Genomic DNA, 24,637 nt, shown 5'->3' with positions numbered 1-24,637 from the left:
GCAAGGAAGTATTTATTTTTCTAGAAATTGGTGGAGAAGGGGTCATCACTCTGAAACTACACCCAGATCTGTCTTCTTTGCTCCTGTAATGTTTAATCTGTTACACAAAAGGTTTCCTAAGAACATGAGACAAGTCATGCTGGACCAGACCTTTGCTCCATCTGAGCCTGCATCCTGTTTCCATCATTCCACCTTTTGCCTTTGAACGCAGAGGTCCTATCGGAGTATGACAGCCAAGGACAGATGGTTCAAGGTCATCCCTGACAAAAACAGAGGAGAGCTAAATGTAGGGAGCCCAGGAATCCCACGCCTACCTTTGGGGGTGATATTCCAGTGCAGGGTCCAATCACAATATCTGCACCACCTCTACAATCACTATCCAAGAGATTCTGTCCCCAGCAGATTCTAATTCAATGGCTCCACAATGCTTGATGGAAGCCTGTGATTGGTTCTGTCTCCAAAGCTGCTTTATGTTTACTTTGAAGCTAAGAATGTGCAAGTCTAATTCCATCCTGAATTACAAATATTGCTGAACCCCCCTAGGACGTGAACATAAATAAGCAGTTCTGTGATTCAAAGCAAGCTCCGAGCACACACAACCCCATGTCAAAATGTGGTCAAACCAGCTAATGATGCCCTGCAAGACAACACTACAGAGTCTGTGCAGAGACAGTTGGCGACACGTTCGGAAGACAGCAGATCAGTTCATTCTGCAGCAGTTTCTTCTTCTCCCAAGAAAAGGTGTTTCTTTAGGTGTTTTGGTGTGTGTGTGTGTGTGTGTGTGTGTGTGTGTGTGTGTGTGTGTGTGTGTGTGTGTGTGTGTGTGTGTGTGTGTTAATCTGCAGTAAGAACACGGTTTGGTCGAATCAACTCCTTAGGATGAAGAAGCGGCAGATGTCTATCCATACCTTAACTCTATCTATAGCTGAACAGGAGCCTCAATTAAAAAGGGAACAAACTCAGCGACTCTGAAATCCCAACCCAGCATTCCCATGACCTTTTCGCTTGACCAGAAAATGTTCCCAAGAGTAACATTTTAAAAGACTAACCAGATTTTTTAAAAGCATATTAAAATGATCCAGATGTGCATAGATAGATAGATAGATAGATAGATAGATAGATAGATAGATAGATAGATAGATAGATAGATAGATAGATAGATAGATAGATAGATAGCCGTTACATTTGTAAGAGGAATGAAAGGAGGAGGGAAGGAAAACCCCAGCGGAGGAGGGAAACCCTGGCCCAAGCTTTCCAGAGCATCTCCCGAAGGCTGCAGCCAGAGCATCCCTGGCGCCTTTCCGCTCTCCGCATTTGCAAAGGCGAAGAGCCGGAGCAGCGGGCTGCATTCAAATGCATGCCCACGGAAGGCTCCCGAAATAGCAGCCGCGTGGCGGGCTTTAGGACCGGGCTGGGGCGGGGGGGGGGGCGGGCGAGGCGAGCCTTGCATTTGTCGAGGAAGGAAATGTTGCTTTTTGACGGATGAGCGAAATCCCCCCAGCGCCGGCCGTGGGAAGCGAGAAGTGAAGTCAGTCACCTGGCGGTGAAGGACAGTAACACAGGCGAGGAGGGGGGGGGGGCGAAAACGCTCGCCAGCCTCCCCACCCGCCACTCTCTGCTCTCCCTCCCTCTCGCTTCTCTCTCTCTCTCTGCAAGAGAAACCCTCTTTCTCTCTCTGCCCCCCCCCCCAACTCTTTTCAGCATAACCTTCAAGGGAGAGCCTTCTCGACGGACTTTATTATCTTCTATCCCCCACCCCCCACCCGCCGGCCGGCTCCATCTCCCGCGCCTTCAGGTCCAGCACCGGCCAGATCGGCAGAGCCATCCGGGGAGGCGAGGCGGGACTCGGCTCGGGGGGGCAAGGCAGGGATCGCGGCCACCGGCTCACCGGCTCCAGGGCTTGCTGGGCTTCAGCATGCGGGCGAGCCGGGGGCTCGTCTGTGCCGGGGCGAAGGAGCTGCCGGCTGGCCGTTTTGCTGCATTGATGCCGTCCGGGGAAGCCGGCGCGCGTTGCCTTCGGAGGCAGCAGCCGGGGGGTGGCTGCTAAAGCGCCTCTCGCCCCAGCAGCAGCAGCAGCGACTGGAGTCTCTTCCGCCGAGGGGATCTTCTCTCCAGCCCACCCAGCGCCCCGCTCTCTCCTGGACGCGATCCGAGGCTCCTCGGGAGGAAAGGGCACCTGTCGCGTTCCTCGGGAAGGGAGCTTTCTTTTTTTCCAAGAGGGAGAGACAGAGAGGCAGACCGAAGCAAGTGAAGATCCTTCTCCTCGCCAAAATACATCGATTTGTTGCTTTGCAAGCCACGGAGGCGTGATTCCCGGAGAATGAAATTGACCAGAGCAGCCAGGGCTTGGAGGACAAGACTGAGTTTAGGCGGGGGACTGAGAGTCTAAATCGCCCCCTCCCCAAAATTGGCACAACTTCTATCGGGGTCCCCCCCCCTCTTTCCACCCACCCACCCCTTTCTCCCACCTCCGTTTAATTTCATCCTATGGAAAGATCACCCAATCCGGACATTGAAGAGCTCAAGGTACGTGTCCGCCTCGCCGGGTGTGCGTATCTCGCGGCTGGTGGAATATCTGCCGATCTCGGTCCTGAAGTGTGATTATTGTCGTTTTTCAAGCTTCTGCTGGTTTCTTTTGCTCGGCCCGGAGGAGTTGGACGCGCGTTCCGAGGCCGGGGAAGGGGTGGGAATGGAGGCGCTCCACTCTGGCCCCCGGAGGAGGAGAAGCAGGGAAAGGGGGAGGGGCTGGAGGAGAAAACTGGGGGTAGTGGGGAGGGGAAGGAGATCGCTGGATGAGGGGGGAACAGTTGGGCAGCTCCTCTGCCTACTGCCTAATAATAATAATAATAATCATATAGCCTGGTTCCTTGTGTCAGTTCCAATCAGCACTTCGGACAGCGCACATCGGCTAGGTGAACCACACACCCTCGAGCTAGAAGCCAGTCGGATCCCACCCCCTCCACCCCACAAGCCAGCCGCTGTGTCCCTCCCCTCGCCCGGCAGAAGTTCGCGCCCCGCTCTCGCTCCTTTTCCCTGCCTCTGCCCCTTCTAAAAACGCACCCGCGCTGGATCCTTGCCCGCCAAGGGATCTCCCCGCTCGCTCAGGAGAAGCGGCTGCTGATCTCCGGAGCGCCCCTTCCGGATTACCCGTCCCCATTCAAAAATCCGCTTTCCCGACTCCCGTGCTCCAAGCGAGCCGGTTTGGCGCTCACACTTCAGCCTCCAAAGACTTTCGACTTCAGGGCACGAAGAAAAGGATCAGGAATTATTCGTTTGTTTGTTTTTCTGGGTTGCAGACAGGCCGGATTTGGGGGACGGGAGACGGGGGGAAAAAACCTTTGCATTTTGTTCCTGGCACTGGATTTTATTTTATTTTTTAGTTGGCCGTCTGATTTTTCTTTCTTTTTTGGCTCCCTCTTTCTGAAGGAGCATGCTTGACATCTCGGAGCGTGCGCAGTGGGGTCGGCTGTTTTCCACCACCACTACCACGCTTGCTGGGTTAGAACTTGATCCCTGAAAAAGGGGGAGGGATCTCCTGGGGAGCGAGGCCGGCAGTCGAAACAGGAGGTAGAGGGGGTCCTAAGCAGGGAGAAAAGGAAGAGGCGCGTAGAAGAAAAAAGCGGGGTGGTGCAGGTAAAAAGAAACCCCTAGCCTAGAGCATTGAGAGAGTAGTTAGGGAGGGTTGGGAGAATACAACGCAAAGAGGGGTGGGGAATTGGGAAGGGGGTCGACAGCAGACGCCCATTTTGGAGACCCAACCAGGGAAGACTTAACTAAACAACGGAAAGGGAGTCTTCTGCATCACCCTCTTAATAATCGCTGTGCCCGGAGAGTCAGACACTTAACAAAGTCACCCTAACAGAGTGTGGCATCCTTCTAAGCCTATCGAGTTCAGTGGATTTAGAATGGAGTAACTCTGTCCAGGATTGCCCTGGAAGAGAAATGGCCTAAAAGGTTGGTTCGCAAGTTGTGTTTTACTCAGAATCGTGTTTACCTTCCTTGTGGTACTGAATCGTTCTTTGAAAGAGCTTTCATTGTCTCAAACAGCAGCAGTGAGATTCCCAGGTTTTGGGGGTTTTTGCTCATTTTATGGCGCAGCTCCTAGTTGCCCCTTGCAAACTTTGCCAGCGCCATCCTTTGCCTCTGAAGAAAGCCCTACATATGACTTGCTCCAGAGTAAAAAAAAAAGGCATAGGATGGCAACCTGAGTTATTAAATACATTGGCAGCAGGACCCATAAGGAGAAGTGAAAGCATATACGGGTTTTTATATGCCATCTTAATCTAAGTTAATTTTTGCATGGTGGTTGTTGGGAGAGTTGAACTGCAAACAGTTCCCATTCTGGCACAGAATCACCACCAGCACCAACAGTATTCCTCTCTCACACACACATCCCAGAAGGTGTGCCTGTAATGTTACTTGGGGTCACAAGGACAGTTTGACTTGAAAACAGTGTCAGAATGATGCCTCTCAGCAGGGAAACCACGTTTCCCTCCAAAGTTCTGTAACAATCTGAAACTGGGCTATCTCTCCCTGGTGCGCTACCATAACTTCAGCACTGGCAGATCCTTCCCCGCTGAGTGTGGTCTCTCTGCAGACTCATACCTGGAAGTAGAGGGAGACACATTCCCATTAATCTTCCCTTGAGCAGCTCTGCAATTAAGGTCACTCCTGCAGGGGTTGCTAGCTTGGGCGACCTTGAGAACAACAGCGTGGATGGAAGGGGACTCCCGGCACTCCTGGCCTTGGGTGCCTTTGGAAAGGTTCATTATCCTTGCCCAAAGGTATGAACAGTGATAGGAAACTGCTCTCCTTCAGCACATGCATCCCCATCCCATCTTGATAACACAAACACATGTTGCTTATTTGGAGTACTGGATGTGATTAGATGGTATATCTGGTCCCTTCAGGGTGTATGCATTAGGGCTTCAAGTCTCACTGGAGTCTGGTTTGTTCATACCTCATCTTAATATAACTGTGGTGCCAGTGCTCACCAGTGGAGTTGGCACTACTGGCTTCCCACTGGTTTATTTTCTTCCATTTATATGCTGGGTTTTTTTATCGGGTGCACTGTCTTTGGCATATATCTCTTTTCCATAGAAATATCCGACCCATCCCTCTTGTTGGATGGTTCAATGCATCAGTTTGTCCTCATTTGACTCCCTGAAAGAGCCTGTTCAATACTCAGACTATTAGGCAATCCCAAGACAGTCCTGCATTCTACGAATCACCAGTAGGGGGTGGTGTGTATGTAAGATATCTTTGTTGTTGTCTTAACCAGGCTGCAGTAGCTGGTGATACCTTGGGTATGCATTTTAAACTCTCTTCATGATGAGCTTTGTATTGGCGCTACCATTTCTGAAACGGGCAGCTGGAAACCCTTTAAGATACAATGAACAATTTTGAGCCACAGTGGCAGGCTTATTCCTTTGAGTGTCTATGTGTTTCTCTCCAGGATGAAGTCAGTATTTGGCTACTCTTTGTGGCTGAGCTTCTTTTGTGCCATTCCACTGACGTGATTCCACCTTAAAGCTGTTTGTGTGACCACAGGGAGTCCCCTTGCCTTTTGCATGATTCAGTGCATCATGTGGGCAGTGTGCAGACAGAGTGCATGAGCATTTGCACTTCAACTTCAGCTACATGATTAGAGATGGTCAGTGAAGCACCGTCCACAAGGTTTCTGGAGGCTGCAAAAGTAAACTGAATGCAGCCTTAGCCTTGTGTCCTGCTGGTGAAGTTTAGTAATGGGAAGTTCAATAACGGGAGGCCCTTGTGGGCAGGGGTTTTTATTTTGTTTTTGTTTTGCAAACCACCACGTGTACTAGCTTACTGTATGTATACTAAATGATATTGTACACTAAAACTGTTACTAATAAGAGTAATAACAGTCTCCGTAGTAGAACTACAGTGCCATCCTAAGCGAAATTATACCTTGCTAAGCCTATTGACTTCAATGGGCTTAGAAGGATGCAACCCTGCTTAAGATGGTACTATTACTGTAATAGTATGGGAATGCTAAAGATGCAAGCTGTCACTTGCATGGTGGCTCATTCATTTACTAGGAATAGGTCCTTTCATGCAGACTGCTTTGCACCATCAAAGATAATTTGGTGTTAGCCACAAAGTATGCTCATCTCATTGTTCACTGCTATCTCTAGATCATTTATGAACACACTTAACGGATCTTGAACCTTCTCGCAGCCCGGAAAACCCACCACAATCACTTCTCACCAAGGTCTGGTTGAAGCATGATGAAAGCAGAACCACTCAAACATTTGCCTTTTTGTTCTGTAAAGAGTGATGTTACAGTGAGTTTGTTTGGGTTTTTAAAATCATATCTGAAAAATGTTGTGGTCCATCAGGGAAGAGTGCTCTTGTCATTTTTAATGTTCCTTGAAGCCCCTTGAAATGTACTATTCTAATGTGCTAAACGTATCAGAAAAGATGGCAGTATGGTCTGTCCTCGAGATGGCCTGCTGGTGACTCTTAAACTGGCTTGATGGTTTGCCAAACGTGAATCAAGGTGCATCCAAACTGTTGCTTGCTTCTTCCTGAGAAAATAAAGCAGCAAAGCTACGTGGGTTTTGTATGCATTTTGGTATTCCTAGAATATGCACCTTGTGCAAAGACCAGGGAACTCTGCCAAATGTTTGGCATCTTCCAAGAAGCAGTTTCATTTCTCTGTCTTCTTAGTTGATGACCTCACATTTTCCAAGTGCATGTGTTTTGTTTCTGTAGTTCTTAACACTAGGGGATATTTGCTGAGAAGGTTAGCGAAGTTCTCACACTTCTATCTTTCCACAGAATGTGTGAAATGGAATTATTCAGGCTGACTTGTTTAACAGAGAGAGCAGGGTGGGAGTTTATTGCTTTTATATCTGGTTCAGGGGTATCTAACAGGTAGCTCCTGAGCAAACTGGGTGCTGCAGAATTGCTTGTGCAGTCCCTGAAGGGCCAGGAAAAGATCACAAAAAGATATGCTCCAGGCTTTTGGCTTTTAAAAAGTTTCAATTCATAGGATATTGTTCTGTACTGCTTTGCTGTTTGCTTCATTTGCTCTTCCCAGCCCGTGTTCTGTTTTGAAGAACAAAGCAAAACTCAGTAGCCTGCCAAAAGGGAGGCAAATGTTTGGAAGAGTTTTCACTACTCAGAAATCGCTCTCATAAAAGGAAAGTTGACGATCCCTTCTTGAATTGTGTTCTAATTCTTGTAAGCCAGTTTTTGCCCGTTTGTTTTTTTGCATTTTAATGATATGTTGTATACTGATCTTTTTATTGCATCGTTTTCTAATTTTGTAATCCCTCTTGAATCATAGTGAGAAAGGCGGACTATAGATGAAGTGAACATGTAATAACATTTGCAGTACACTTCATTTCCCATTAGTCTGGAGAACAGAATGGTTCCTGAGAAAAAAATGAATTAGCCGCCCCTGATTGTCTGTTGCCTAGAGCAAAATCCTGATCCTCTTCATCCTTTCCATCACATTGTTCTTGGATGCAAATTGGAGGAAATTGCAACAGAACCCTGCCATCTAATTTTCCTCTGTAGTTTGGCAATAGGCTGTTCATTGGCTAAGAGCATTATAGATTTCTATTTGTAAGCGTGAAGCTTACTGCTAAGCCCTCTCCCAAGTCCATTTAGAAGAGTTTCATTAAGCACTTAGCTGTAGAGGAGATGGTAATAAAGCTCACTGCTGAGTGTCTCTTTGAATGTGTGTTGTGATATTTTCAAAGGTGCTGGGCACACTGGAAAGGTCAGCTGGTACAAATCTGAAAACTAACGAGGGGAGGTGCGCTTCACCTTACTAGTCTGTGCACGAATCAGTAATGAAATAGATCAGAACTGAAATGGGAGAGAGAAAGTATTCATCCGGAGATTTGGGGGCTGGTGTGCTTTGCCTTTGATCTTTCTGCTTCAGTCTCTGATGCACATATGAACTTTCGTTTTTTCAGACATTGCAAACCCGGGGTGTTTAGTTTCAAAGGAACACTGCCACAAACATTAACTACATTAGGTTTGTCTTTGCTGGTTCTTTACATTGTTGCCTTTTATTTTTACAGTTTAAAGCTCATTCTTTTTAAGCCTATCCTTTCTCAGTGAGGAGGCAGTTCTTCATATATAGTCGAGCACACGTAAAAGCACATTTTCTTACACACAAATGACACGTACCTACAGCCACATTGTTACACTGTGTTAGTTGAACAGAAATCATTACTACTCATGTTCTTTATTTGCAAACACTAACATGGGTTAGAATTCCCCCATCATTCCTCGAGTGTATTAGAAGAAGAAGAAGAAGAAGAAGAAGAAGAAGAAGAAGAAGAAGAAGAAGAAGAAGAAGAAGAAGAAGAAGAAGAAGAGTTGGATTTATACCCCTCCTTTCTCTCCTGTAAGAAGTCTCAAAGAGGCTTACAAACTCCTTTCCCTTCCCCCGCTCACAACAAACACCCTGTGAGGTAGGTGGGGTAGAGAGAGCTCCGAAGAACTGTGACAAGCCCAAGGTCTCCCAGCTGGTATGTGTTGGAGTGCTCACGCTAATCTAGTTTACCAGATAAGCTTCCACAGCTCAAGTGGCAGAGTGGGGAATCAAACCCGGTTCTCCAAGTTAGAGTGCACCAACCACTGCATCACACTGGCTCAGTGATACAAATGCATCTCTTGGACGTTCCTTAGCTACACAACCTAGCCAAAATGAAGCCTCACTGACTTCCCTTGGAAAATGTTACAGTAGAATAGGATTTTGTTGTCAAGCATGTGCTGATATTAATAGGACTTGAATTAACTTAACTTTGGCTGGATTAATCCTTGCAATTTTGAATACAGAAAGTTGATTATATGATACTGAGGATAACAAAGCCACATGATCTAGAATATGCACCCATCAGAAGTCTACTTGCCCAAAATTACATATGTCATTTGGAAGTTTTGGCTGACAGTCACATAAACATATTTTGTATTTTGATGCCTTGTGTGTTCATGTGCTCCTGCATTTGAATAAATGCGAAGCTACTCATCTGTAGTCATGAAAATAGCATATTCTGGCCTTGGCAAGACAGAAGAGAAGTTCTCACTTTTTTTTTTTGAAGCATGTACATTTAATTGCTGTGAGATGTACCAGCATGACATATATTGGCACAGATTGTCATTTGCTGTTTCCATTTTTTAACATATTACTCTGCCACTAACTTAATTCCATACCTCTCCCGTTCACAATCATTGAAAAACAGAGCCAGTGTAGCATAGTGGTTACATGGTGAGCCAGTGGTGGTGAACCTTTGGCACTCCAGATGTTATGGACTACAATTCCCATCAACCCCTACCAGCATGGCCAATTGGCCATGCTGGCAGGGGTTGATGGGAGTTGTAGTCCATACCATCTGGAGTGCCAAAGGTTCGCCACCACGAGCCTAGGATATGGAAGACACAGACCTGAATCCCCAATCAGCCATGGAAGCTTGTTGGGCTACCTTGTGCCAGTTACACTATTTCATAGGGTTGTTGTGAGGATAAAATGGAAAAGAGGGAAATGGGTTAAGCTGCTTTGGGTCCCACTGGGGTGCAGGGGAGAATATAAAAGAAGTAAGTAAACAAATATGTCTGTGGTTCGCAGGTGGCAATTGTGTTTTATAGGGTATATAAAATATCTTGACACCTCTCCTCTAGATGAATATTTTGTTTGTATATGTGTGCATTTGCATTTCTGTACACTTGTATTTATGTCCAGATGCTATTATTACCTGGATATAATTAACCATGTTGATAGAAAGCACCTTTTCTGCCTGAAAAATAACAATTTTAGAAGTAATAGCAAATACAGTGCCATTCTGAGCGAAAAATACCCTTCTAAACTAATTGACCTCAGTGACCTTAGAAATTGTTAATTTATGTTGTTGAATTCCTCATGTCAACAGTTTACCACTGCTTTTCTAGTGGAGGTGCTCTGAGAAGGTTATCTCTGGGGAAACACCATTAAAAGATATAGGGCTCTTTGGTTTCATTAATTTCACTGGAAGATCTCACCTGCTGGAACCAGTTTATCTTCAAATCTTCAAATTTATATACTGCCCCTTCCCCTAAGGCAGGGGTCGGGAACGTGCGGCTCCCCCGCCCCTGCACAGTGGCTCCGGACACAACACAGCTGTCCGGGAGCAGGGACTCTCCCCTCCCCGGACCTCACCGAGGTCATCCCCCGACTGCGGGCGCTCCGGCAAGTGAGAGCGCCATGGAGACGGCTGGTGGCAGCCCTCCTCCTTCTGCTAAGGTCGACAGCAGCAGGGAGCGGCAGGCAGCTACCGAGCCTGGCCCCAGCCAGCTGGCTGGGACCAGAGGGAGGACAGGGCCGCTGGCGGCGGCGTGGTGTGGAGCCCGTAGACTTGGCCGAATCGGCCAGGGCGGTGGGCAGCAAGGAGAGCCGCGCCCGCTCAGCGGGACGACGGCCACAGCCGCAGAGGGCACCAGCAGGCGCTGGAACTGGCGCCCAGACGGGCGAGGAGGAGGGAGGGAAGCAGGAGGAGGAACCCAACGCCCAGATGGGGCCAAGGTGACAGCGGCGTGGCGTGGAGGCAGCAGACTTGGCCGAATCGGCCAGGGCGGTGAGCGGCAAGGGGAGTCGTGCCCGCTCAGCGGGACGACGGCCACAGCCGCAGAGGGCACCAGCAGGCACCGGAACCGATGCCTGGACAGGCGAGGAGGAGGGAGGGAAGCAGGAGGAGGAACCCAACACCCAGATGGGGCCGAGGTGGAGAGGACTTGGCAAGCTCTGGAGGGAATAAAAGGTGGAGGGCTGCACGCGGAAGAGGTCAGTGTGCTGAGTAGCGAGACGAAGAGGGAGAAGGACATGAGAAACCGGGAGAAAGAAAAAGGACGAGGTGGGGAAAACGGAGGAGAAGGTGGTGCCAGGGAAAGTCAGAAAGAGGGGAGCACTCCGTGCCAGACAACTCAGAGGTCCTGGTGTCCCAAGTCTCACCCCAGCTGCCCAGGCAAGCTGTGGCCACAATGACTGCCACAGCAGGCATGCAGCTGCCGCCACTGAGCCACCCGCTACAAAAAAGGGTTCCCTCCACATCTTCTCTCCCTCCAGTGCACGCGCCCACGAGGCTCCACCCTTTCCCCGCACACCCCCACAAAAAATGTTCAAAATGTGTTCTCTACACAAATAAAATACAATTTTCTCTGTAGCACCTCATGGACTCCACAAGCAACACACTACAACTGTCTATAGAAAGTGTAAAGGCAACCCCCCCCCCACCCCCATATACAGGGCTATCCTCATTTCAAATGTCAAAAAGTATCTGCGGCTCCAAGTGCCCTCCCCTCTGTGGAAAATGGGTCCAAATGGCTCCCTGGGTGACAAAGGTTCCCGACCCCTGCCCTAAGGGCTCTGGAGACCTTACGTGATGGCAACTATAGCTGGATTGTGACTGTAATTTTGGACAATAAAGAATTTAGTATTTTTGTGTCTCTCTCCATCTAAAAAACTAGTTGACTATTCTTTCCTAAAGTAGCCTGGTTGATTGCAGGGGGAATTACAGAACAGCCTAGCCTTTATCGATTGGAGGTTCAGTGCTCCAGTAAAATTATGGATGAGAAGAAAGTGTAGGCTGCCCTATAATCTCCCTGCAATCAACTAAGCTTCTTTGGGAAAGGATAGTCAAAACTGACAATAAAAAACAATAATTTAAACAGCAGCTTCTAACGACGTTACCATCACACGATTGAGATAGAAAAGATGAATCATGTGAAATAGCATTCAGCAGAAAGCCTGAGCAAACAGAGAAGGTTTTAATTAGACAACCAGGGTGTCAGCTGAACAACTATTGTGAAAGCATTCCTAAGGATACCACTTCAAAAAGACCCTGTATCTAGTAACTACTCATGTTATCTCTGCTGATGAAGATACATGGTGCAGTAGTTCTCTGTATGTATGTGTCAGTCACAGCTAACTTATGGCAACCCCAGCAAAGGGCTTTCAAGGCAATCGAGAAGCAGAGATGGCTTGTTATTGCTTTCCTCTGCAGTCTTCCTTGGTGGGCTCCCTTCTAAGTACTGACCCTATTTGGCTTCTAAGATCTGATGAGATGACGTTATCCAGTACCTCTGTAGATGACTGCAATTTGTACAGGGATAGCGCTGTATCCCAGCACCAGACTGCTTGTTCTACCCCCCTCCTTATCGCAAATGCCCACAGGGACCCTGGAGCACCCCACAAATTACATCCCTGCCTCTGGAGGAGCAGGGACCACAAGGAGCAGGGACCTCCAGGTTCAAGCTTAAAAAGGAAAGAATCCAGAACCCTACAAGCCATTGTCAGAAAAAGCCACATGGAAGCATGCTCTATTCTACTTGGGGGGAACATCCTCATGTGAAAACCTCAAGAAGAAACAGCAGAGACATGGCAGCTGGAGCAACAAGAACAAGCCATAGCAGTTCCAGGGAATAGGGTGGAGGCAAAATAGCCCTAGTCAAGCTGCATTTAGCAGTGTTCAGCAGCCTTAGAGAAAGGGGCCGGACCGGCACAGCCCCAGTCAGGCTGCAATCAAGGAAGAGAGCTAGGAAAGCTGAAGAGCCAGTCTCAGGGTGGCAGGGCAAGACAGACAGCTTGTCAGCCACTAGGAGGCTGCAGAAGAGAGCTCGGGAGCGGGGAGGAAATCTTTTGAGAAGGATGGAAGGCAGGCAGGGGTTGGTGTGTGGTGCAGGCTTAAATTTGTAGGAGCGCTGCTAACTTCCTGACAGAAGTAAAGTTCTTATACATAGAAGCCTGAGTCATATCCTGTTTGTGTCAGAAGGGTAGCTGAGCTCCCGCGAAGCAAAGATGGTCTACCCTGCAGGAGTGGTCAGTAGAGGGGCACACAGCTGGATGGAGCTGTTTATTATCCTGGCTGGTCTGGAGCAGCAGTGGCGTAGTGGCTAAGAGCAGTGGCTAAGAGCAGATGCACTCTGATCTGGAGGAACCGGGTTTGATTCCCAGCTCTGCCGCTTGAGTTGTGGAGGCTTATCTGGGGAATTCAGATTAGCCTGTGCACTCCCACACACGCCAGCTTGGGCTAGTCACAGCTTTTCGGAGCTCTCACAGCCCCACCCGCCTCACAGGGTGTTTGTTGTGAGGGGGGAAGGGCAAGGAGATTGTAAGCCCCTTTGAGTCTCCTACAGGAGAGAAAGCAGGGATATAAACCCGAACTCCTCCAAACTCCTCCTCTGTGTGAAAAGCTTTCAGTTTGTATAACTTGGCAAGAATCAGGCATTTTATAGGAACCAGCTGGAAGTCCAGTGGCCCTTTGTGCCACACGAGCCCCGCTGACTTTGTAACTGGGGTTCCACCTTTAAACATTTATAACGGAGGCACTGAGGAGCAGCAGAGACCTGGCCAGAAGTTCCTCATCGAGTGAAGAACCACAACATTGCAGAAAATAAGATGACTGGTTTTGCTTCAAAAGTTCCTGATGTAAGATCTCTGGTGCTTTCCAGAGTACGGTAATCCACCATTGACAATATCAGCGCAGCAGTTCACAGGTTTATAAATGAGTTTTGAAAAACAACAACAACATTGGACCCATTGCTTTGGTATTAATTGGCACGAATCATTCCACTTGTGAATCCTTTGGTTAAGTTTCCCATTTTCAGATGAAATATAGCAACAACCTGAAGAACAGTAGATTATGAATCTAGCTACAGGTGAAGACTTTTGAACAATGCTCTCTTCTGGCATATTGTAGATAGAAGATATTGGACAAGTACAGTATAAATAGCATGGCGAGTGTTAATCAACAGAGCCGCAAGAGTTTGATTCAGCACTTCTGTGGTCCTAAACAGAGCAGCCTTGTAAACAAGTTCATAGACTTTCCTATCATAGACAGAAACAGATGCTCCGAAAGGATTTTTTTTTCAATAAAATTGAACCAAGTTAAGTCAAGCATGGTACAGCAGTGTAGGAGGATTTTTGATGGGCAAAAGCAAGTAGGTGGTTTTATTTCTGTTATACGCTAGTCGTTCCATAATGCAAAATACTCTGTATAAACTGACATATTTTTAGTACAGTGTACATTACGCATTCATCATGGATCAGAAGAGCTTTCACTGGTTGGAGGTATTTGACTAGTCTGGTAAACAAGCTGCTCTTCTTTCCTTGTCTTTCTTTCAATTTTCACCTCAAAGCCCATCATTTTCTCGAAACTTGTCATCATCAGCACGGGATGAAAGACAATTAACCTTTGCAGTTCACCTTCAGAATATCCAGTCTTCAAGCTCTTCGTATTTAAAGGTCAAGTGGGAATAAAATAATAAGCTTGCACAACTGTGAGAAGATAAGGAAGTCCCGTCATTCTGATAAGGGATGATTAAGTGCTACACGATTTGCACTGTGATCCTTAGCACAATTATACCCTTTAGGCCAGGATAGTTCGAGCTTGTCAGAGCCGGGTAACAAAGTAGGGTCAGCCTCGGTTGGTATTTGGATGGGGCCAACCAAGGAAGACTGGAGTTGCTATGTGGGAATATGTTTGTCTCTTGCCTTGAAAGCCCCATGAGGGGTTGCCATGAGTCTGTTGTGACTTGATGGCACTTAATGATTATTGTAAGTTCACAAGTGGGGACCTACAAGAGACCTGCAAGATCCCATCCCCCCAACTTTAGTTCTCCTTTCTTCCTACTTCTCTCAGTGTTCCACTCTGCTATTCTTTCTTACTCTCTCTCACCTCCATGCCTGTCACTTTCTCTCTCTTTCTGCCCTCACCACATTTCTGCCACTCCATTCCTTCAATCTCTTTTTCTGCTCCCATCATCCTCTTGGCCTCCCACCTGTTTAGTCTATCCTTCCCACAGCAGCAATGGTGGCAGTGGCATGCCATGCCACCCACCTGCTTTCTCCCTTTCCCACAACAGCAGCAGCAGCAGCAACTCTCCTGGAATCATGTTGGATCTCCCAACTACAGTTCCCCTCAGAGTTATCAGTTCTAAGTTGGGAAATTCCTGGAGATTTGGTATGGAACCATGGGACAGTGAAGTTGGGGCAAGGAAGCCACCTCACCTGGGTATAATACCATAGAGTTCAAAACTCGTAAGCAGCCATTTTTTGGAGATCAGGTATAATTCCAGGTGATTTCCAGCCACTGCCTGGAAGTTGGCAATGCTAGTCCCCCTGAAGGAAATGGCTGCTTTGGAGATGTCATGTCCCTGGTCCATTCAATAATCAAACTCAATTGATAATTAAATCTGCTTTTTTGAAAGACAGGCTTCTGGTAAGGATCTTTTGACAAGACTACATTTGGTGCCTAAATCTCCCAAAGTATACAGCTCCACCCCTCCTGACTGTTGCTAAGCAATCCAGCCCCCTTAGCTATTACTCAAAACCTTGCAAAGTTCCCAGCCAGACCAGCCACCTTATCCCTCTGTTTGGGAATCTTTGCTCTTTGAAGCTCACCTGCAAGCAAAGCAGTGACTCAGTAGAAAGCAGAAGTAGCCAGAGAAGAGCAGTTGACAGTCAGCACAACAATTTACAGACACAGATGCCACAACCCATCTGGGAGACATGGCAAGAACCGACCAGGGCACAGGTGTCAAACTCACGGCCCTCCAGATGTTATGACTACAGTTCCCACCATCCCCTGCCAGCATGATGCTGGCAGGGGATGATAAATGGAGGCTCATGCCAGTCCTGCTGGAGGTATTGGTTTGACACCTATGAGACCTCAAGAGAGCTTGACTGGAAAAGAAAGGTGAGTCTATGGCATTACATCCTTCTGAAATCTCTCACCTCCTCAATCCCCACTCTCCCCAAGCTCTACCTCTCAAATATCCATGCGTTCCCTATCTGGAGTTGGCAACCCTATCTCCTCTTCACCAAATAGCAACCTACATTTTCTGCTGTCCCTGTGTCTTAAGTTTCCATTTCTCCTCCTACGGCCTCTCCCTTGGAAAACTACACCCTTTCTCCACAGTGGAGACCAAAGCAGCTTAAACTAGTCTCCTTTCATTTTTATCTACCCAACAACTGTGTGAGATAGGTTGCGCTGAAAGCATGTGACTGATCCAAAATCACCCTCTGAGCTTCCTCAGAAAGATGGGGCTACTCTGAAGCTGTAACTGCTACGCTACACTGGCTTTCATATGGTGGCTGCTATTGAACTGTAACCAGCAGCCAGGTCTAGGTGAATTATGCAAGTTGGGTAGTATCAAGTCACTCAGATGTTTCTGTCAGGCCTAGGGTTGCCACCTCCCAGTAGGACCTGGACATTCTTAGTATTATAACTGAACTCCAAATGGCATAGATCTATGCTCCTGGGGAAAACGACTGCTTTAGAGGGTGGACTGTATGTCATCATAGCCTGCTGAGGCATCTCCCCGCTCCAAATCCTGCTCTCCCCCCAACTCTGCCACAAAATTTCCAGGAACTTCTCGACCTGGAGCTTGTTAAGCTAGCCTGAGATCCAGGAAGTCCCCTCTCAAAGGGAAAAATAGGCCAGGAAAAGATCCTCCTCCCCCCCACTTGCTTTTACTGGAAAAAAAAAATCAAGCCTTGGAACTCTAGTTGCCTAGCAACTGCAACTGAGGGCATCCGTTGCTTAAAGTTACAGGCACTCCTGTAATCATGTTCAAGTTTTTTTAAACTGACCATTTTAAAAAAGAATTCATAGGCTGATTCCGCACACGCAGAATAATGCACTTTCAAGCTGCTTTCACAACTGTTTTTGCCATTCCGCACAGCTTCAAAGAGCCCTGAAAGCAGCTTGAAAGTGCATTATTCTGCGTGTGCGGAATCAGCCATATTGTTTGACTAAACTGGGACCCTTTCCAGGTTTGTAGAAAGGTCTGTCTTCCCCATTCACAGCTCCTCTCACTGGATTTAAGTATCCAAAGATTTGGTTCTTTGCCATTAGTATATAAGACTGAAGTCCATGATCTTGGAAAATTGTAACTCTGCTTAGGACTGTGCTGTAAGTCACATATTCAGTCAGGGAAATGATTGTGTTTCCTGGAAATTTCTTTGCTCATTTATTTAGTTGCTTGCCTGTTTTATTCAAAACCTTGGTTAGCTGCCTTTCTCCCTTGCGAGACTCAAGATGGCTTACAGTATAAATAATGCTCATTTATGAGAAAAACAAGCAGATCCAAGGAAAGATTGCTCTGCATTCCACAGGCACATACAAAGAGATGCATTTCTCATTCTCAAAGACACTGAGAATAGCTGTGCAGTATATGTTTCAGACAGATATTAATATGCAAACGTTTTTTCCATGTGAAATAACAGTTTCTAGGCTTGGCTTGGGAATTCTTCTACTCCAGATACAAGGCCTATCTCTATCTGAGATTAAGACATCATTGCAGAGCAGTGGTTGTAAACGTTTTTAAAAATGCAAGCTAGTTCTGACTAATGAAAATATAAGCACACACACTGAGAGAATGAAAGAGTCAGATCTGATTAGATCAGATTACTAAGCCTTCCTGGGTCTCTAAGTCTTGTGAAAGTATTCCCTCTTCAAATTTTCCTGGGTCTCCTAATGACTTCACAAGCTAGTCTTTGGCAACATGCTCACAACCAGGAGATCACAACATACTGGCTCAGAGGTTTAGCAAGGGAGAAAAGCGCCCGGTCCACCAGTGCGTCCTCCACCCTCATCCCGTCCCCGGAATGCCCTCACCACACCTCCACAGGGGCGCATACCCAGTGTGTTGTGCCCTCCCCTTTCGTCCCCTTGGAGCTATGCCTCAGTACTGGCTGGAGACACCTGTTACAGAGAATGCACTGCAAGGAATGTTACCACATATATCCAGACATGGAAAGCTCAGGAATGAGGAACAGGAAAGGGATATGACAGAAGTGAACATTTAGAAGGTAAGAAGGCCCTGTCTAAAGTTATAAAGAATGTAGAATGGGCTTGTCTGGTAGATACAAAGTCAGTTAAGAGGACAGAAGTGAATAGACTTGGTTTGTATTTCAGAAATGTCCTTTCTTTCATTATGAAGAGTCATCAGTAAGTTTGTCTGAGCACTCCAGGTTTGTATTAATGTAGAGATTTTGCTGAGCTCACTACTTTTTGAGCTGAAAATACATCAACATTTGAAGGCTCAGTTAAAAGGAAATCCTTCTAACATACTTATTCATGGCTTTCTTTATATTCTCTCTCTGTACTCTCAAAAACTGTCATGGAAATGTGTTGATCATCAAATGTGTCTTTTGTTTCTTTGCCTTAAAAAAAAACTGCAATCCTACTTTACTCTAACATTCCCTCTTACATAGATATAGTTCCCTTTTTAGGATCACCATTAAAACTAAGTTTTGCCAACAAGAACTTTTAGTTTGAACCCAGGAGGGCCAAGGAACAACAGACTTACCTTACTTGACTGGTCATTCTCTGGATCATTAGGTCTGCCACAGGACTCAACATGATACTATGCAGCCCTGTCTGTGAAGAACACTCAAGTATGGCTACTTCTACAAAATAACATTCTAGAGGACAGGGAATTTGTTAGGTTTTTCTCTTTGCAAAGAGATATCCTTAGCAGAGTTAGGAGAGTAATGAGTCGAGATGCATGAGTTGCAAACTTATATTAAGTTTACTATCTAACTAAGAAGGTTTTACATGTAGATAGAAAAGAAAATGTTGACAAAATGCTCATCTGCTCTGTTACACATATTGGGATCTAGCTGCACACTTAACACTGCATCTTTCTTCATGCTTTTCTTAGTACCAGAAAAAGGAAACAGAGATTTACTTTTTTGCTGCGGGTGTAAACAATGGAGATTTAACTAGCCAATAGCTCCTCAGCAGCTATTAACTCCTTCAGGACTGGAGTGACATACACTTGTAATATACCAACAGAATTGGCTTCCCGTTCTTCCACCTATTACAAGGGTGTGTATTTTTGTGTGTGTATTTGCATGTGTAAGTGAGTTGTGTGAGTGGATGGCCTTTTCTGCACAAATCACTGAAAACATTTTGAAAATGTTTTCAACCTGTCACCTATAATGTATGTCTGCACTCATCCCCTCCAAATGTTTCCTGGCTGCCATCTTGTGACTTCTCCTTTTTTTTCCTGCCTTTCTTGCTTGTCAATACTGCTTCTGTACTTCACAGCAGAATAGTGCAATTCTCTGCACCTTCTGCAGTCTTTCCTTCAACGATTAGCATCCCCCCCCCCCACCCCAATAAAGAAACCTGCAGGAAAAAAACTGCAGGAAAAGCAGGCCATGAGAAAGAGTAAGCAAAGAAAATAGCACCAGTGAGGAAGTGCAGAGAATGCAGAGAGCCTTGAGAAACATCTTAAAGAGACTGCACAGGCAAATGAAGCCGTTTTGAAAAAGTTTCAACTAAAGAATAATTTGCAAAGGCCATTCATTTAAAACGTTTGAGCAAATAAAATGTTTTTGGGTAAAAACAATGCAGAACTCCATGAAGGAAACATTTTATTATCTGCCTCAAAACATTTTAAAGTGTCTGTGTGGAAAGGCCCCATGTGTGAGCCATCTAGTTATCTGGGCGGTCTATTTGATGACGACCTTGGAATACTCATTATTGTCACTCAAATATCACAAATATCACAAAAGGATGAAACCGGCAAATATGTCTCTAGCTGCTGTGGGCTGAAATGGGCTAAGAAGGACCCCCCCAATTGTGTATTCCACAAGTGTCACAATCCACAGATGTAACTTTTCCAAACCAGATTAGAAGGATTTGTGGCCCCAATTATGGCAAACTTTAATTCTTGCTTGCCTCTCTTGGTCTGTGCTTTGTATGACCAATTAGATGAAGCGCAAATCCTTTCTATGTTATAGTGAGTTTTTCTGTATTATAGCATATCCTACAGTGGCATTACCTTTTCACATGCTTGCCAAAAATATCGACCTTTCCATGGTGCAAAATGTTCTATTTAATCATCTCATGGTTTCATTACCCATATGCAGCTACAAGCCTTCCTCATATATTTGAGTATAGCCTATGAAATTAGGTTTTCCACGAATTGGAGTTTTGATGGTGATTGCACTTAAGAAATATTTTTGCAAATGTTATTTGGTGTACAAAATTATTTTGAGACATTTTTAGTAAGAATCAATCAAGGTAGTAAATGTGAAACTGATCTTAAGCACCTACAGCTTGAGATGGAGGATTTAATGTTCACAGCATCATTTTGAAGCAAACGCTATGGCATAATTCAAAGAAATAGAAATGCATATTGCTCCCATTATTGGTAGAACAGCTGAAATTTATACTGCTAGTATCATCAAAAAGTATCGACAAAAAACCTGACCCCCTGGAATCATGTGCAGATATTTGTCCTCGTTACCTTCCTAAGCAATCCACTGCCTTTCCAAGAACCTCCCATCCTACCAAATAAGTGGTCTCCTATTGGAAATGTCTTCACTTGCACTCATCTTAAAGGCTATAAAACATTAATGTTATGAATTGTCAGTACAGATACCGCAATAAAAGCTAAAAATGCCTAAAATCAATTGTAACTTAACTTTCTTATATGTCTGTGTGTAGATAATTGGTGATAAAATGCAACAGCCTATTTCAAGCTACAAGGTCCTTCAGCAGTAAGTGGGAGAAGATGGGTAATGAGGGTCTCCTAGTGAAAATCTGTACAATTTAACTTTAAGGGATATTTGATGGCAATTCTGTTTAGTGAAGAATGGTCTGCCTCTTAAAATCCTACTCCACTAATCTTGATGGATAGGAGAATGGGGCTGTCTGCTTTGAGAACGGTAGAAGCTCAATGGAAAGACACTGGAGCAAGACGAACAAATCCACTCACATTGGTGGAAATATTTGGCCAACTTCCTCAGCAAAAGTTGCTGAAGATTTTTCCCATGACAAAACTCAAAGAGTTTTTTGGAAAATCCATTCCAGGATCATGTGTGTTCATAAGGAGCCAAGGGGGTAGGGGGGTACTTACCTCCCTGGAAGCCTACATTCACTGATCAGCATCATATAAAAAGCAGTTATAATTAGTGGACATCCCCCCTATAAACAATTTTTGCTGACTCCTTTATTCAGGGGGAATATCATGTGACTAAATACAAGAATCTGGGGTTGGGCGGGGGACAAGGATCCCGGGAGAGCATGTACCATTTCCCGCTCTCTGCACATGTCTTGGGCCCAAGTTCTCTCAAGAGACAACAGATGCAACTGAACGATATCACATTTTTTCTTTTCTTTTTTTTTGTAGTATGGGAGCTATCCTCAATATATCAGTGTTGTTCCTCCCAGAATCTGGAGAAACACTGGTGTTGCAAGTGCAGTGTGGGCTTTTCCAATATGTCGTACATTGTCACAGATTTCACAATGAGATGAGAGAGAACGGCACTGCAGCAGCCCATATGCCTGAAGGGTAAAATAAGATGGGTTCCACATGTCCTGATATCAAGATCCTGTAGTAGTTGCATACAAAATATAAACAAATGCAAACTGTGCTTAAAGCAAAAGTGACAGAGTTACAGTGTGGGAAAATGCTGCTATATCTTCACTTTCATTATACTTAAAGGGCACATCTATCTTTCTTTGTAATTTAGGTTGTACAGAGAGTCAAAGGGCAGATTCTCACAATATGTGGCAGCAAAACAGGTTTGCCACTGAAGTTGCATTCAGCAGGTTGTCTTGCAGCCAATATTGGTTCCCCAACAAGTGTAACAATGACAAAGACAAGTTTGTGAACGTATTTGGTCATTTTCACAAGTTTTGGAGATGCTTCAGATCTTAGGAATCCATACCAAAAAAAATGTAGTGTGCATAGTGGTCTTCTGAAACTTCTAGGTGATCAGAAAAACCAAGGAGAAATGGCTTAGGCCATTTCTGCATGCCACAATTATATAGTGTTACCATTGGTATCTAACAATCCAGGTCTGTTTTATCCTGGTTTCTCCTTTCCCATGGCTGCCCATTTCTATGATGGATTTGAATGAAGACCAGGAAGAAATACTCCAGTTTATTTCGCATGAGCCCAGGTCTTTTGTATTTAAACCACAAGAATATCCACACATGCACAAACATCCCTGGTGTCCCACATTCTGATTGGCTGTTGTTTTCGGACAGCAGCTTGAATGAACATCTCCACCCTGCCTTTTAAATTTCTGCCGCCTGCCTTTACACCTGCTCTGATTTGTCGACCCACAGCGAGCAGGGAAAAACAAAGCCCCACTTTTTTCCAATCCTGGATAGGGCCTGGAGGAGGTCTCAATAATGCAAGCGGCAGCAAAAAAAACTATGGGGCACAGCATCCATCCTATTCCCACTCACAGCCAGTACATGTACAGAAAAGAAAATGGGGACATTTTCGGACTCCACTCCTGATAAACCCGGGTGAAATGGCACCCAGTCGGTACCATGAACAAAAAACGTGCTTGGGAGAACATTTCAGGAAAGCTGGACTGCACTGGTCGGCAGCTCAGCAAAGTTGAAAACTGTTAGGATGTCAGATGATGTCAGATGGTGAGATCAGGGGGGTGGACGGGAAAAATAAACTAGTTCTGCTGCTGTGGTGTTTGCATGGTAGCGGGTTTAATGCAGGATTTTTGAAAAGAATCGCCAAATTGGCGATTTTTGAAAATCCCAGGATGAGGGAAAGATTGTGGAACAAACCTGCTTTAGGACCAGGAACAGTGCAAACTTCTTGGCCAACCCAGGATATTTGGATGATGCAGAAACAACCTTGGTTTGCTTTGTCAACTCTTCAGGTGCTGTTAACTCTGCTGTTGACTTTTTGTCATATATTGCTTTCCTACTCTTGATTGTAATGCTTCAGTTAAGGTCACATCTATGAATTATAGGTGGATGGTTCAGTCTTTTGGCCGATGGAAATGAATTGGTTACTTTTATTCTACATTTCTAAGGATGGTTGCACAGAAAGAAGCAACAACGGGGAAGCCATTTAAAATGCTCCTGCATGGAAGCTCCTCTTTGTGTAGTGGTGGCTCACTTCATGGACTGGGAATTATTTCTCTAGGCCACCATATATGTGGACAATATCTCCAGACACAGGTGGCTAACTGCTTCATATAAATAGATTGTCATGTGAAGTAGCAACCACAACTCATGCACTTTAGTCAACATCTTTGTGTATTCCGACGCCATTGTCAATTGCCATTTTTACCCAACAGCTGCATATGAACAGAACTATTATATCTTCCCCTGTTCTCTCTCTTCCACCCTTAGAGACCTCATACTATAGTATGCTGCAACCATAATGCTTCTGTTTGCCTTTCCTAGGAAGCTTTAGTGTCACTATGTGACTGGAAGAAGGAAATGGACAAATTCCTGTTAGGACTTTAAAATGTTCATTCATTTTTGACTAAATTCCTTTTAACCCCCGCCCCTTTAAAATACTAAAGCCTTGCCAGCAAAACCCATACTTTGTGGGGAATTACTATTTTATAGGCAGGTGATTATTACCTTGGGAACTGTTGGGAAAGCACTTTGCCATTCACTATTTTACCAAGACCCATTTTGGCCACATTTCAAATACAGCAATTGCTCAAATTGGCTCACAATTGACAACACACAGCAATAAGTACAAAATAACAAACCATGCCATTTAAACACCATATACAAGACACAACCATTAAATGCACAGTCATAAAAAGAAAACTACCATATACTATAATTTAAAACCAGGATAAACATCTAGATTGCATAAAAAACTGTTTTTGCAAGGCCTACTATGAGCATGTCTCACATAACTCACAGGGAAGGGAGATCCAGTGGAATCAGGTTGGCGCATGCTCAATTGTTTGTTGGTGCACGCTCAATTGATTATTTTAATCCTTTACCTGGTCTGGATGAAAAGTGATGAATGATACTTGATCATTTTGTAAATACTACCAACATTGATGCAGCTTTTTTGTCCATCACATGGTCATCCATGCTGGCATATAGAGGCATGCAGAAAACCATCATGGGGATTTGGCAGAGAGGGAGTCAGATTGCTTTCCCCCCCAGTTCCAAACTACAATACCCAGGCTACAATGTGAAAATGCTTATGTAGAAACAATGAGCCCATTTAGAACTCTGTCAGATTTTGAGCATTTGCAAATGCTCCTGGAGTTAGTAGGCAACCCAATTCAAGCTGTGTGAGAAATTTGCTCCTCACTGGAAGTGCCATACTGGTTTCTGATGAAATTATTCCTAGGTTGTTATGAGTATTTCTATAAATAACTGCCAGTGCCGTAGCTCATCGCTTCCGTATCTGGGGCAAGTGCCTAACTTTGTACTGTAGCCTAGGATCAAATGCTCCAGAGAGAAAGGGAAAAACATCTACTCGTAAGAGTATCTCTAAGAGAAAAACAAGCTAAAAGTGTGAACCTGGAGCTACTGGAACCCTGTGGTTGGCAGGATCTGGAGAGATTGTTTTTGGCTTTTGAAAGTAATTCCTATTGAAATTCCAAATTCTCACTGCTGGGAAAGACTTCTCCTGCTGTTCTGTGCTAAATTAGTTCTGAGGCAATTGTGCAAAGCACTTTGGAGATGCTGCAGTTCAATTAGCAGCAGCTAACCAGAATCACATACCTGATTTTCTCCTCCCATACAAGCAGTATTCAATTACTAATGGTTTCTAGGCTGCAGGCACAGGGCCAATGAGAAGATGCAGTAGTGCTACTTTAAGTGATTTGCTGCCCTTGCCAATTTTTTTTGGGGGGGTGGGGGGAAGG

At 45.3% G+C, this 24,637-nt stretch overlaps 1 protein-coding gene across 1 annotated transcript in view; it reads left to right on the top strand.

Annotated features, from left to right (window-relative positions):
• The first annotated feature begins 2,143 nt into the window (after window positions 1-2,143).
• The window catches only part of SGCZ (sarcoglycan zeta), a 704,005-nt gene continuing 681,511 nt past the window's right edge, over window positions 2,144-24,637 (top strand). The window contains exon 1 of the mRNA XM_048510247.1: window positions 2,144-2,526. Within this exon, the coding sequence (XP_048366204.1) occupies window positions 2,488-2,526 (39 nt within the window). The 5' untranslated portion in view covers window positions 2,144-2,487. The remainder of the gene's footprint in view (window positions 2,527-24,637) is intronic.

The sequence above is a fragment of the Sphaerodactylus townsendi genome, linkage group LG10, assembly GCF_021028975.2.
Source record: "Sphaerodactylus townsendi isolate TG3544 linkage group LG10, MPM_Stown_v2.3, whole genome shotgun sequence".
Taxonomy (NCBI): Eukaryota; Metazoa; Chordata; class Lepidosauria; order Squamata; family Sphaerodactylidae; genus Sphaerodactylus; species Sphaerodactylus townsendi.
Note: the sequence above shows the minus strand (reverse complement) of the source record. Positions and strands in the feature narration are given on the sequence as shown.